The sequence below is a fragment of the Lolium rigidum genome, chromosome 6 (assembly GCF_022539505.1).
Source record: "Lolium rigidum isolate FL_2022 chromosome 6, APGP_CSIRO_Lrig_0.1, whole genome shotgun sequence".
Lineage (NCBI taxonomy): Eukaryota > Viridiplantae > Streptophyta > Magnoliopsida > Poales > Poaceae > Lolium > Lolium rigidum.
Window position 1 is genome coordinate 152,592,219 of NC_061513.1, and position 14,363 is coordinate 152,606,581.

Genomic DNA, 14,363 nt, shown 5'->3' on the forward strand with positions numbered 1-14,363 from the left:
TCGACGAGACGCGCTGCCGCCGGCACTACCACAGCGACAACGACGAGGAGGACGACGACTGAGTGTTGTTTCTTCGCAGCGAAAATAGGCACGAAGGTTTCTGGTTGTTCTTCCTCGAAAGAACTAACAAGGGTACTGTCAACAGCTGGATTTTCCAGTTTAGGTGACTGGGTGTGCCTGAGAGTGTTCTTTCTTGGCAGCGAACACACAAAACCTGCGATGCCAAAACTAGTTAGGTTTCGTTATTTTGCAATGTTTTATATTTGTGTTAACCATGGTTCAAACTATGTATTAGTTTGTGAAAACCATGTTCCAAACTATGTCTTAGTTTGTGTAAACCATGTTCCGAATTATGTATTAGTTTGTGGAGTGTTTCTTCTCTCTATTGAAATAAAAATGCAAGAAAAAAGAGTATTTTAATGTTATAAAAAGTTTGGAGACAACGTTTGGGGGACGCGGCTGGGGAGCGACGTCCCCCAAACACGGCACGGACAAAACACGTCCCCCAAACGCTCGATCCGGCGCCGTTTGGGGGACGCTTTGGGGGACACTGCTGGAGATGCTCTAATGTCTCTATGTTTAGCACAGTGCAACCACAGGGCCTCCCAAAAGAGGGTCTTTTCTCCATTTACCAACGTGATTGTAGTGGCGGCATAAAATGGTTCCATGTCCGGTTTGCTACAAGGGTTGACAACCTACCCAAATATTCTCAGATCCTTCCACTCTAACCAAGGCCACCTCAACTGGAGGCTCATGTGAAGTAATCGCTGTTGAGGATGCCAAGGCCACCAAGATTTTCCGGTCTACACACCGTGTCCCAATTCACCATGCATTGGCCCCTGGATGCCTTGTCGGTGGCCGCCCACAAGAAAGCATGCTCTATTTTCTTCATGTCATGCGTAGTGTCGGGAGGAACCACTAGAGTAGTCAAATGATAGATGGTTTGGGATGCAAGGATGGATTTGACAAGCGAGGTCCGCTCCGCCGTCGTAATATACTTGGCATTCCAAGTTTGAATTTTCCCGGCCATTTTATCTTCGAGTTGTTGAAAATCTCCTCTCCGAAGACACCACACCGAAGATGGCAGCCCAAGGTACTTGATAAAGAAGGATGGCCTTTCCACCGGAGGACTATTAAAGACATCATCAATGTTAATTTGTCCACAAGGAATTGGCACCAACAACGCACTTTTGAAAGTTAGTGCAACGGCCGGTGACCTCATCGAAGTCATGGAGAATGGAGGCAAGGTTTTAGATGTCTTGTTTGATAGGGGCCAGAAAAAAAGAGCCGTGTCATCCGCATATAGAGATGTTCTCAAAGTGGCTTTGCGCCCTCTAATCTTGTGAAGTAGCCCATACGCAGATGGAGTTTTTTAAAATTTGAGTGAGTGGGTCAACTGCAAGCACAAATGGAAAAGGAGAGAGGTCTCCTTGACGCAAGCCGGCGGCGATGCTTGATAGTGCATTTGGGGTTCTAGCAATATTTTGTTAATCTGATTCCAAGTTGTTCTGCTTGGCGTTCGATTTTATCCATTATTAGGGGATAAATCCGCGCGCATAAATAAAAGCCAAAATTCGCGGGTCATCGAACCTGGGAGAGAGTCGTCATGCTTTGTGCAAAGGCTAAAGAGGACGTTGACGGATTACCTAAATTCGGAAGCCAAAACCACACATCCGCTTCAGCGCTTACATCTTCAACTGTCGCGCTTACGCTCTGCTCGTATCGCCGGTACAGGTGCACAAGCTTGTGATCAGTTTTCTCTTCCTAGTCCTCATCAGTACCCTGCATCACGCACAAAGATTTTGACGTTAAGCAGTTAAGCGGCCACGTCGACAGAGCAGCATGCCGAATAGTCCAGAAACTTCGGGAAATGCACTTTGGCTCATAGGAGCATTTGCTCTCATTATGTGAATCCACATTTTCAAGTGTTAAAAAATTCTAAACTAAATTTTTACATGTACATCTAAACATTTTATGTTGGTACACAAATTTTCAAAAAAAGAAAAAAAATTCTATGGATCCTGTAAAAAAGACAAATTTTGATGTTGTAACACGACTACATACAGCATATTTTTTTGTCTTTTTTTACACACCACACAAAATATTTTTTTTTCACGAAAACTTGTGTACGAACATAGAATGTCACGATGTATACCAAAAAATTTATGTTAATTTTTTTTAACATTTTTAAAATTAATTTTTAAATATTTTATATAATGGGAGCATTTGCTCCTATGAGCCAAAACGCCACCTCCAGAAACTTCCCCCTTTTTGAGGCGAGAATGATGTGTTTGCTTTTTTCATCTACAAGAGACTGTAAAAGACTGGGGTTTCTCCGGAGGTGGCGTTTTGGCTCATAGGAGCAAATGCTCTCATTATACAAAATAATTAAAAATTAATTTAAAAAATGTCAAAAAATTCTGACATAATTTTTTGGTGTACATCGTGACATTCTATGTTAGTGCACAAGTTTTCATGAAGAAACAACATTTTATGTGGCGTGTATAAAAAAGACAAAAAAATGTCCTGTACGTAGTCATGTTACAGCATCGAAATTTATCTTTTTTTGCAAGAGCCATAATTTTTTAATTTTTTTTTTGAAAACTTGTGTAAGAACATAAAATGTTTAGATGTACATGAAAAATTTTACTTTAGAATTTTTTGACACTTCAAAATGTAGATTCACATAACAGGAGCAAATGCTCCTATGAGCCAAAGTGAATATCCCGGGTTTCTCCCAGGTGCCATAGAAAATACAGCACTGTGTCAAACTGAAGTGTTATGTATATTTACAGCTGCAGAATGTTGCGTAATTAACAAAGCTGCAGTTACTCTGTTACTTGACAGATAGCAGCACTGCATCTCTCTTGGTTGAGAGACGACGAGAACACGAAGAGACATAAGATTACTTTGCCACGAGCACAGAACTACGTACAGGCCGAGTTTATGAACAATGGGATGGGCAGGAGCACCACACACGCACACACCACTCCTTATCTAGCACACTCGCGCCATCACCTGTCCGCATCACCCAAGCTATTGCGCAGGATCATGGCGCACTGCGTGACGGCCCCACCGGCACGGAGAGAGCAGAGGCGCCACTCGGGTGATCGTTGGGGAGCTCTGTTGCCGTGCCGACATCTCCCATGAACAATAATTCCCCACGCTGCCTTGCGCACACTGACTGTACAGACACGAGCAACACGTACGGCAGAGACGCCGATCGGTTTGGTTCAGTGGCAGATGGCCGGCGCCGGCGGCCAGAGCCTGGAGAAGGTGGAGGAGACGGCGATGCCGGCCATGTTGAGCCCCTTGACGCCGCCCCAGTCCGGCACGGGCACCCACCGCCACTCGGCGCCGGCCGGGTCGTACGAGAGCCACACCAGGTCCCAGGCGCCCCGGCAGTTGGAGATGAGGATGAGCCTGATCACGCCCTCCCGCTCCGCCAGCAGCCCCGTCATCACGGCGTACGGCTTCCTGAACCCCTCCACCAGCTCGCCCGGCACCGTGGACACCAGCTGCCAGTCGCCCCCGACGTCCGGCCCGAACCCGTACAGGTCCACGCCCGCCACCACCTTCGTCCGGGCCTCCACCGCCGTCGACCGGACCACCACCGCGCTCCCGTCGCCGTACACGTGCAGCCGGTCGCCGTGCCCGCCCAGGTTGTGCGGGAACCGCGGCCGGAAGAAGACCGGCCGGTCGGCGCCCGGGCCGGAGTACACCATCACGCAGTCCGGCCCGGCGTGGGCTGCGCAGAGGTACGTGCCGTCCGGGCCTGCCGGCGCGGAGGGGCCGGCCACCAGCGCCGCCTCCGATGACTGCCACGTGTCCGTGTCCGACTGGTACTCGAACAGGAATGGCGTGTTGTTCACCAGCTCCGCGAACATAAACCTTCGGAGAGTGAGAGAAATTTCCACGCATCAGATTATTGTTAAACATATAAGTACAGTTACAGTCAAATTTACTCGAATTAACTTGGTTGTTTTCAGCGCCGTGATGGAGTGCGGAAAGCGTCAAGGCACTGGTTACTGTGGCCTGCAAGATTGCCGGAATCCTCCTCCGGGAGAAAAGGACGCGTACCTAAACCGGTTCGATCCGGGGGGATCGGCGACGAGCTTGAGCCCGAAGCGACGCCAGGAGGAGGTGCCGCGCGGGCCGAGCGGGGACGGCGGCAGGCGGCGGGCGGACTGGGACGAGAGGTCGACCACCACGAGCTCGCGGCGCCCGTTGGCGGCGAACAGGAAGGAGCTGCCGGACGCGGCGAGGAAGTAGAGGTCCTCCCCGGGGGGCACGGCGGGGGAGATGATGTCGGAGACGGGGATGCGGAACCAGCGGCCGGACGGCCCGTGGAAGCCCCGCAGCGCCGCGCCGCGGGGCGGGAGCTTCTTGAAGATGAGCAGCCACGCGGCCGCCGGCGCCGGGCCGGACGAGGCGGAGGAGAGGTGGTAGAAGCGGCGGAAGTCGGCGGAGGAGATGAGGTGGGACAGGGGCCGAGCCACGGAGCGGACGCGCAGCAGCTCCGGGAGCGCGAGGCGGATGAGGATCTCGTGGAGGAGCTCCGACGGCAGGAGCAGCAGGGTACCCAGGGCGGTGCTCGCCGGGGAGGGGTGGTGCTCGCCGGCGAGGTGGTGCTCGGACATGGGAGGGTTTGTAATGTTCGGGTTTAATTTCTTCTTGGGGATATGGATTTGTTCGTTTGGGGCAATACAGGTTCGCGGGGTTTTGCCTTTTATACAGCGAGCCCGACGGTTTAATTGGTTGCTTGACCCTGATGCGCTAAATCTGCATTTTATCTGCTTTGGAGTTTCTTTTCCGTCTCGACTTGTGGCTCAGATGAAAAGGATGTGTTTGTAGGGCTAGCCTCACTTTTGTATAGATGAAATGACAAAAAGAAAATTGTGTTTTGTGCTGATGAGTGGGCGATGCGTGATCCCACTAAAATGATTCACGTCGAATGTGATGTTTGCCCCGTGAGTTAATTTTATTAGATATCCAAATGATGCTGGATTGACGATGCTTTAGCGCCACCGCACATAGAGATACTACAAAACCAACTCACAAGCTGAGTCTTCTTCAACAGATACGAAATTTGCTTCTAGACGTCTAGACAAGAATCAGATTGTGGTGACACATTTCTTTATTCATTTTGATGTAATTATACATTTCATTAGATAATTAGTTTACAAAGATTACACACCATATGAGAGAATCATATATATCAAGCAACTTTGCACAAAGAACCGACAAGTAAATTACGATTCCACCTTTAGAACACCTTGTGCCTCGCCGAATCATCCTCCATCTCCACAATGCCATACCAAGATTTGGAAGAACACCTTTGCATACTAGGATGCCTTTTAAGCCGATAAATCGGACCGCCCCAACGACAACCGAGACTTTGTGGCACGTCAGTCGGGGATTTTCCCCATGGTCACCAGATCTAGGCGACGACAACTTCATCTGATGTAATCGCAGAAAAGGAACTTCGCTGCGTGACATCATCCATGCATCCAACTGCAATACACGAAACACAACACCAGCAGCCTATGTGATCGCCACCCACAAGAGTGTTGAACACCGACCACCAGGCCCAAATATCTATTCGGCCACGCAAAAGAAAACAAAATATTTCCATGCGTAGTACTCCCAAGATCTAGCTAAGGAACAAGTCCACGAGGATTACCACAAGACACGCAGGTGCGGAACTTGATGAAGCGCGTCGGGCAGTGCAATCCCCGATCCGTTTCAAGCCGATCCCACGAACAGCTTCCGTATCGGCGAACTCCTTCGCCTTGAAGCGTCACACGTGCAAAGCTTCTGCCGGTATCCACACGTACGAGGAGGAGCATCGACGGTAGACTGCAAGATCCAATGCGGTGGCTAGACTGAGTGCGGCTAGGGTTTTCAACTCATGGAATGCTCTAACCATGTCCTTTGGGCAGCATCAGTCCCACTTTATATAGGGAGTGAGTGTGTGATTCACAACACTTGCAGCCCGCACTCACTTGGGCCCTATTGTGCTCACTATGAGTCCAACTCACTGCCCTAGTCCTAGTCCAGCTTGAGTCCAAGTCAAATCGACTCGATATCACTCAAACTATATCCAATTGGCTCCTTTCTCTAAAATGTGTGACCATGCATGTTTACGACCACTTAGACACGACTAGAGTTACTCCTCCAAGTATCCCGTCATGGCTCCAAGTCTCATTCGCTTCCATGAACACTTGGCCTCAAGTCAATAACTGGTAGCGGCTTCTAGGAGAATGTGCCAGCTCCCAAGTGACGTAAAGTTGATACGTCTAAAACGTATCTACTTTCCTAAACACTTTTGCTATTATTTGCCCTCTAATTTGTGTGTTTTAAATGCAACTAACACAGACTAACGATGTTTTCAGCAGAATTGCTCTGGTGTCTCATTTTTATGCAGAAATCTAACTTTTAGGAAAATTCCCGGAAAATATCGCAAATCCATATTTTACCCGAAGACTCACGGAGCTAGAAGACGAGACGGAGAAGGTTCATGAGGGGCCCACACCTGGCCTAGGCGCGGGCCAGGCTTGGCTGCGCCTAGGGGTGGTGTGGCCGCCTCGGCCACCCCCTCGACCTGTCCTCCCGACTATATTAAGCCTCTAACCCTAAAAACAGAGGGGGGGTCGACGTTTTTCCAGAAAGAGTTCCCGAAGAAAAACCAAGTTATCCGTTGGGGAAGATCAATCTCGATGTTCAGTTTGGGACCCGAGAAAACTACAGAATATAGAGGCTGGAGTTTGAAGTTGTGGATTTCCCGTCGCAGTATCACGCCTTGTTGGGACGACCAGCATATGCCAGGTTTATGGCGATGCCACATTACACATACTTGTTATGGAGGCTACCCGGACCTAAGGGACCAATCACAGTCAAAGGAAGCTTCGCGTTAGCTGATAAGTGCGACAAGGATTTTCATCGACTGTCAGAAACTTTCGGGATGCAAGCAGAATACATGGAGTCAAGGCTTACGACTGATTATGATGTGCTGCCAGATGTAGGAAGGCCTAACAAGGAACCAACCTTTAATACCGCAAAAGATTCCAAGGAGGTGCAGATTCACCCGACAGATCCGAAGAAAACGACGTCCATCGCTACAGATATGGACCTCGCATAGGAAAGCGCGCTCGTCGATTTCCTCCGTGAGCACTGGAAAATCTTCGCATGGTGTCCAGCTGACATGCCAGGAGTACCCAGGGAACTCGCCGAGCACCACCTAAATTTGGATCCAATCGCAAAACCAATCAAACAACCTTTGTGGCGTTTTTCGGAGCCAAACCGCAAAGCTATGCTATGAGAGATCGATCGACTAAGAGAAGCTGGTTTCATTAAAGAGCTGCATACAGAGGCCACGTGGGTAGCAAACCCAGTGCTTGGTTCCGAAGAAAAACACTAAAGTCCTTCGCATGTGTGTCGACTTTACGTGTCTCAACAAACATTGCCCAAAGGATCACTTTCCCCTCCCAAGGATCGATCAAATTATCGACTCCACGGCAGGATGTGAACGTCTTTCCTTTCTGGATGCATACTCTGGTTATAACCAGATCAGATTGAAAGAAGAGGACGAGGTCAAAACAACGTTCATTACACCTTACGGCGTGTTTTGTTATAAAACAATGCCCTTTGGTTTGAAAAACGCGGAGCAACATATCGACGGATGATGCAGAAGTGCTTAGCAACACAAATCGGAAAAAACGTACAAGTGTACATTAACGATGTCGTCATAACGTCAAAAAAGGGGACCACGCTAATCGAGGACTTAAAGGAAACTTTTGACAACCTCGACAAATTTTGGCTCAAGCTGAATCCGACGAAGTGTTCTTTCGGCGTCCCTGCAGGAGAACTTCTCGGGTTCTTAGTCTCAGCAAGAGGGATTGAAGCTAATCCCGAAAAAATCCAAGCTATCGTAACAATGAGGAAGCCAACGAAGTTGAAACAAATACAACAGCTAACTGGGCGAGTCGCAGCTTTAAGCAGATTCGTCGCCAGGCTGGAAGAAAAGGCGCTACCGTTCTACGCTTTAATCAAGCAAGGAGAGAAGTTCCAGTGGAACGAAGAGGCAGATAGAGCTTTCGAATATCTCAAGCGTACAATTTCGACACCACCAATCTTGGTGGCGCCTAAAGAGAAGGAACCTCTCCTGTTATACATTGCGGCTACACCCCAGGTGGTCAGTACGGCGCTAGTTGTCGAAAGAGAGGAAGAAGGAAAACTCCATAGAGTGCAGAGGCCAATATATTTCATCAGTGAAGTTTTATCGCCTTCAAAACAGCGGTATCCGCAGTATCAGAAGCTAGCATATGGAGTGTTTACAACCGCAAGAAAATTGCGGCACTATTTTTCGGCGCATCCGATAATAGTGGTAAATGAGGCACCTCTGTCCAATATACTAAACAATCCAGAAGCTACAGGTCGTGTCTCCCTTTGGGGAATAGAACTTTCTCCTCGGGACATCACGTATGAAAAAAGAAAAGCAATAAAGTCGCAAATTCTGCCGCGATTTCATAGCAGAGTGGATGGAGCTGCAAAATACAGGACCCCCGGATTTATCAAGAACCTGGACTATGAACTTCGACGGTCCAAGAGGTTAGAGGGAGCTGGAGCAGGCGTGATACTTATATCACCTGAAGGCGACAAATTAAAGTATATCTTGCGGATGACGTTTCCAAACGCGTCTAACAATGAGGCAGAATACAAAGCTCTTATACACGGGATGAAGATGGCGAAGGCTTGTGGTGCAACTCGACTGAAAATCTTTGGCGACTCACAATTGGTGGCTCAACAAGCTATGAACCAATGTGACGCAGTCAATGATAGCATGGTGTCATACAAAGAAGTGTACAATGAGCTCGAGAAGTTATTGGATGGATGCGAGGTAAATCACATTAGCAGACTGAGCAATGATGAAGCCGATGTTCTCGCAAACATCGGGTCGCAATGCCTTGCGATTCCACCAGGCGTGTTTTGGGAAGAGATAGCCGAGAGATCTACAAAGCCGAAGAAAACACAGAAAAAGCAGAAAGATGAGAAACCCTCGGGGACTCCTAAAGAGGCACTAGCAGAAGAAGAGGAACATGAATTAGTAATGATGGTGCAGGTTTCATGGATGCAAGCGTACATATCATACATCCTAAGGAAAGAAATACCCGATGATCCAGTTGAAGCAAGGCGAGTTATTAGACGATCCAAAGCTTTTACGGTGTTGAAAGGGGAGTTATACAAGCGAAGTATTTCGGGCGTGTTGCAAAGGTGTGTCACACCTGAAGAAGGAAGGATGATGATGAAGGACGTGCACGAAGGAATATGTGGTCATCACGCAAGCAGTCGAGCTATCGCGGCCAAGGTTTTTCGAGCAGGATTTTATTGGTTGACAGCAATCGAGGATGCAAAGGAGATAGTCCGAACTTGTGATGCGTGCCAGAGATTTGCCGCGAAACCTCATTCTCCGGCAGCAGAGCTGATGCCAATACCATTATCTTGGCCCTTTGCTCAATGGGGCCTCAATATGGTGGGAAAGTTACATAAAGCCTCGCCAGGAGGATACGAGTATATGCTCGTCGCTGTCGACAAATTTACCAAGTGGATAGAAGCCAAGCCGATAAATTCACCAGACGCAGCGTCTGCAATAAAGTTCGTGAAAAGCATTGTTTTTCAGTTTGGAGTACCTCATAGCATCATCACGGACAATGGCAGTAACTTCACATCCAAGGAATTCAAGGCATATGAAGGAGATATGCCCTAGAGGCAATAATAAAGTGGTTATTATTTATATCTTTATGTTTATGATAAATGTTTATGATAAATGTTTATATATCATGCTATAATTGTATTAACCAAAACATTAGTACATGTGTGATATGTAGACAACAAAGAATCCCTAGTATGCCTCTTAACTAGCTTGTTGATTAATAGATGATTAGTTTCATAATCATGAACATTGGATGTTATTAATAACAAGGTTATATCATTATATGAATGATGTAATGGACACACCCAATTAAGCATAGCATAAGATCTCGTCATTAAGTTATTTGCTATAAGCTTTCGATACATAGTTACCTAGTCCTTATGACCATGAGATCATGTAAATCACTTATACCGGAAAGGTACTTTGATTACACCAAACGCCACTCGCGTAAATGGGTGGTTATAAAGGTGGGATTAAGTATCCGGAAAGTATGAGTTGAGGCATATGGATCAACAATGGGATTTGTCCATCCCGATGACGGATAGATATACTCTGGGCCCTCTCGGTGGAATGTCGTCTAATGTCTTGCAAGCATATGAATAAGTTCATAAGAGACCACATACCACGGTACGAGTAAAGAGTACTTGTTAGGAGACGAGGTTGAACAAGGTATAGAGTGATACCAAAGATCAAACCTCGGACAAGTAAAATATCGCATGACAAAGAGAATTGGTATCATATGTGAATGGTTCATTCGATCACTAAAGTCATCGTTGAATATGTGGGAGCCATTATGGATCTCCAGATCCCGCTATTGGTTATTGGCCGTAGTGAGTACACAACCATGTCCGCATAGTTCACGAACCGTAGGGTGACACACTTAAAGTTGGATGTTGAAATGGTAGAACTTGAATATGGAATGGAGTTCGAATATTTGTTCGGAGTCCCGGATGAGATCCCGGACATCACGAGGAGTTCCGGAATGGTCCGGAGAATAAGATTCATATATAGGAAGTCATATTCCAAGTTTGGAAATGATCCGGTGCATTTATGGCAGGTTCTAGAAGGTTCTAGAAAAGTCCGGAAGAAATCACCATGGAAAGTAGAGTCCCGGAGGGACTCCACCTTGCATGACCAGCCAACCCTAAAGGGGAGGAGTCCAAGGTGGACTCCTCTAGGGTGGCCGGCCAACCCACCTCAAGGAAAGGTGGGAATCCCACCTTGGGTGGGACTCCCTCCTTGAGTAGGTTTCCCACATATGGGAGGTTTTAGTGTTGGGGTCTTATTCGAAGACTTGGACTAGAACTTTTGGTGCTTCCACCTATATAATGAGGGGCATAGGAGAGGGGGGCTGATCACTTCAAGCCTCAGCCTTGGCCGCACCCCTTAGAGGGCCAGCGCCCAACCCCCCTCTCTCCCAAAACCCTAGCGGTCTCTCTCCTCCACCATATCCCGCACGCTTAAGCGAAGCTCCGCCGGATTTCTCCACCACCACAAACACCACGCCGTCGTGCTGTCGGATTCAAGAGGAGCTACTACTTCCGCTGCCCGCTGGAACGGGGAGGTGGACGTCGTCTTCATCAACAACCGAACGTGTGACCGAGTACGGAGGTGCTGCCCGTTCGTGGCGCCGTGATCAAGATCTTCTACGCGCTTTGCAAGCGGCAAGTGAACGTCTACCGCAGCAACAAGAGCCTCATCTTGTAGGCTTTGGAATCTCTTCAAGGGTGAGACTCGATAATCCCCTCGTTGCTACCGTCTTCTAGATTGCATCTTGGCTTGGATTTCGTGTTCGCGGTAGGAAAATTTTTGTTTTCTATGCAACGTTATCCTACAGTGGTATCAGAGCCGTGTCTATGCATAGATGGTTGCACGAGTAGAACACAATGGTTTGTGGGCGTTGATGCTTATGTTATCTTTAGTTTGAGTACTTTGCATCTTTGTGGCATAGTGGGATGAAGCGGCTCGGGCTAACTTTACATGACCGCGTTCATGAGATTTGCTCCACGCTCGACATGCAACTTGTATTGCATAAGTGGCTTTGCGGGTGTCTGTCTCTCCTACTATAGTGAAGATTCAACTTACTCTTCTATTGACAACATTAGTATCACCGTTGTGGTTCATGTTCATAGGTAGATTAGATCTCTCTCGAAAACCCTAAACCACGTAAAATATGCAAACCAAATTAGAGACGTCTAACTTGTTTTTGCAGGGTTTGGTGATGTGATATGGCCATAATGTGATGATGAATATGTATGAGATGATCATTATTGTATTGTGGCAACCGGCAGGAGCCTTATGGTTGTCTTTAAATTTCATGTTGAGTAGTATTTCAAAGTAGTTGTAATAGTTGCTACATGAGGTGAACAACCATGAAGACGGCGCCATGGACCTTGACGCTACGCCGACGATGATGGAGATCATGCCCGAAGATGATGGAGATCATATCCGTGCTTTGGAGATGAAGATCAAAGGCGCAAAGACAAAAGGGCCATATCATATCACATATGAACTGCATGTGATGTTAATCCTTTATGCATCTTATTCTGCTTAGATCGCGACGGTAGCATTATAAGATGATCCCTCACATTAATATCAAGATAATAAAGTGTTCTCCCCTCGTATGCACCATTGTACAGCTTCGTCGTTTCGAAGCATCTCGTGATGATCGGATGTGATAGACTCAACGTTCATATACAACGGGTGTAAGCCATGTTGCACACGCGGAATACTTGGGTTTGCTTGACGAGCCTAGCATGTACAGTACATGGCCTCGGGACAACGAAACCGAAAGGTTGAACACGAGTCATATGGATGATATGATCAAAATGTTGATGTTCACCATTGAAGCTACATCATCTCACGTGATGATCGGTTTTGGTGTAGTGGATTTGGATCGTGTACCACTTAACAACTATGAGGGATGTTGTATTAAGTGGGAGTTCATTAGTAATTAGATTAAAAATGAACTAATTATCATAAACTTAGTCTGAGTAGTATTTTGAATTAATTTTGTAGTTTTGGCATCCGTTTACTACTATGCGCTAGTCTTGTAATTGAGATAGAAATACTGTTAAAATCTGACAAGAAACTTTACGGATTGGTACCGTATTGTTAAGAATCAAGAATTGATTAAGTCCTATTGCAAACTTTTAGTAAACCTCACATTGTTGATTCAAAGAGCTATGTTTTCAATTAGTACCTAAAGTTATCTTGTCTCCGTTCAAATCTGTTTGAACAGTAAGGAGCTGAAAATTTAGTTTTCAGAAATAATCAAGGTATGAGATATATGTGATATCTAAGACCTTATTGCAAGATGATAGAATATAATTTGGTGAGACTACACATAAACTCATAAGTTTTATGGGAATGTACGAAGGTTGAAGACGCAAGGCGTCACAATCCTCCAACTATTGGGGCACTAACGATATTCGCATATCCATGAAGTTATCATCCTTAGTATGCACCGTTGCTAAGACTCGTCGTATCGAAGCATCACGTGATGATCGGGTGTGATAGATTCTACGTGTGCATACAACGGGTGCAAGCCAGATTTGCACATGCAAATACTAAGGTTAAACTTTATGAGCCTAGCATGTACAGACATGGTCTCAGAAAGTTGTCATGAATTGATGGATAAAATTATGAGTGAAATTGTTCATCGTATTAAAAAGTTACTAATAGTGAAATCTAGAACACTTGTCATATGATGATCAACTTCAAAATAAGTATTTCAAGGTTATTGGTATTAGACCAACAAACCTAGAAGTTATTGATGTTGAAGTGTTTTTCTGAATAATGAGGAAAGCTAAAAGAGAAACTGCAAAAGATATTTTGCGTAGAAGAAAGAAAAGACTAGAAAGTCTAGCTCAGGTGTATATAAATGAAATACATGTTATGGTTGTATTCCTAGTTAGGTCACACTATGAAATTCTTGGGTATTAGTACCATATTGGTTGGTATGAAGTGTCATACAAAACAACGCAATACAAGAATACAATGGCCCGAGTGATCGACAAGGAATATGATAGGAATGCACGTCCGGAACAAAATAAAGTGTTATTGTGTTCGTCGTTGGCATTCTATCTAGCCCTTAGAATTTATAATAAAGAACTTAATAATTGTTATTTTGCTCTGGTCAAATGAAAACAATGAGTTGTTCAAATTATGACATTACTCCATGTACGATGGATAAGTTATTATAAATCTTAATGGTGAAACACACATACATAAAACTGACGCTAAAATGCCATAAGGCAAATGATTTGAATTCCACTTATTTGTGGAACCGCCATTTAGGTCATGTTAGAAAGGAACGCATAAAGGAACTCCATGCAAATGGATTTTTGGAGTCATTTGATTTTTGAATCATTTGGTGCTTGCAAATCTTTTCTAAAGAGAATGATTAAAATACCGTTCATAGGCCAAAAGTTGAACGGGCAACAAACTTAGTGGAAAAATACATAACGATGTATGTGGTTCACTGAGCATAGTTGTGTGCGGGAGATTCTTCTACTTCATGAAAACTTTCAACAATGAATTGAGTATATATGTCGATATATTCAATAAGGAAGAAGTTTGAAACATTTGAATAGATTCAAATAAATTTCAGCATGAAGTGGAAATCATCGTAATAGAAAAATCAAATATC

At 45.7% G+C, this 14,363-nt stretch overlaps 1 protein-coding gene across 1 annotated transcript; it reads right to left on the bottom strand.

The window, feature by feature from the left end:
* Positions 1–2,747: 2,747 nt before the first annotated feature.
* Positions 2,748–4,736, bottom strand: LOC124665929. The gene is made up of 2 exons (XM_047203285.1): positions 4,081–4,736; positions 2,748–3,891 (listed from the first exon to the last, which is right to left on the bottom strand). The coding sequence occupies exons 1-2, from the start codon at positions 4,638–4,640 to the stop codon at positions 3,234–3,236; spliced, it is 1,218 nt and encodes a 405-aa protein (XP_047059241.1). The 5' UTR covers positions 4,641–4,736; the 3' UTR covers positions 2,748–3,233.
* Between the last annotated feature and the right edge of the window lie 9,627 nt (positions 4,737–14,363).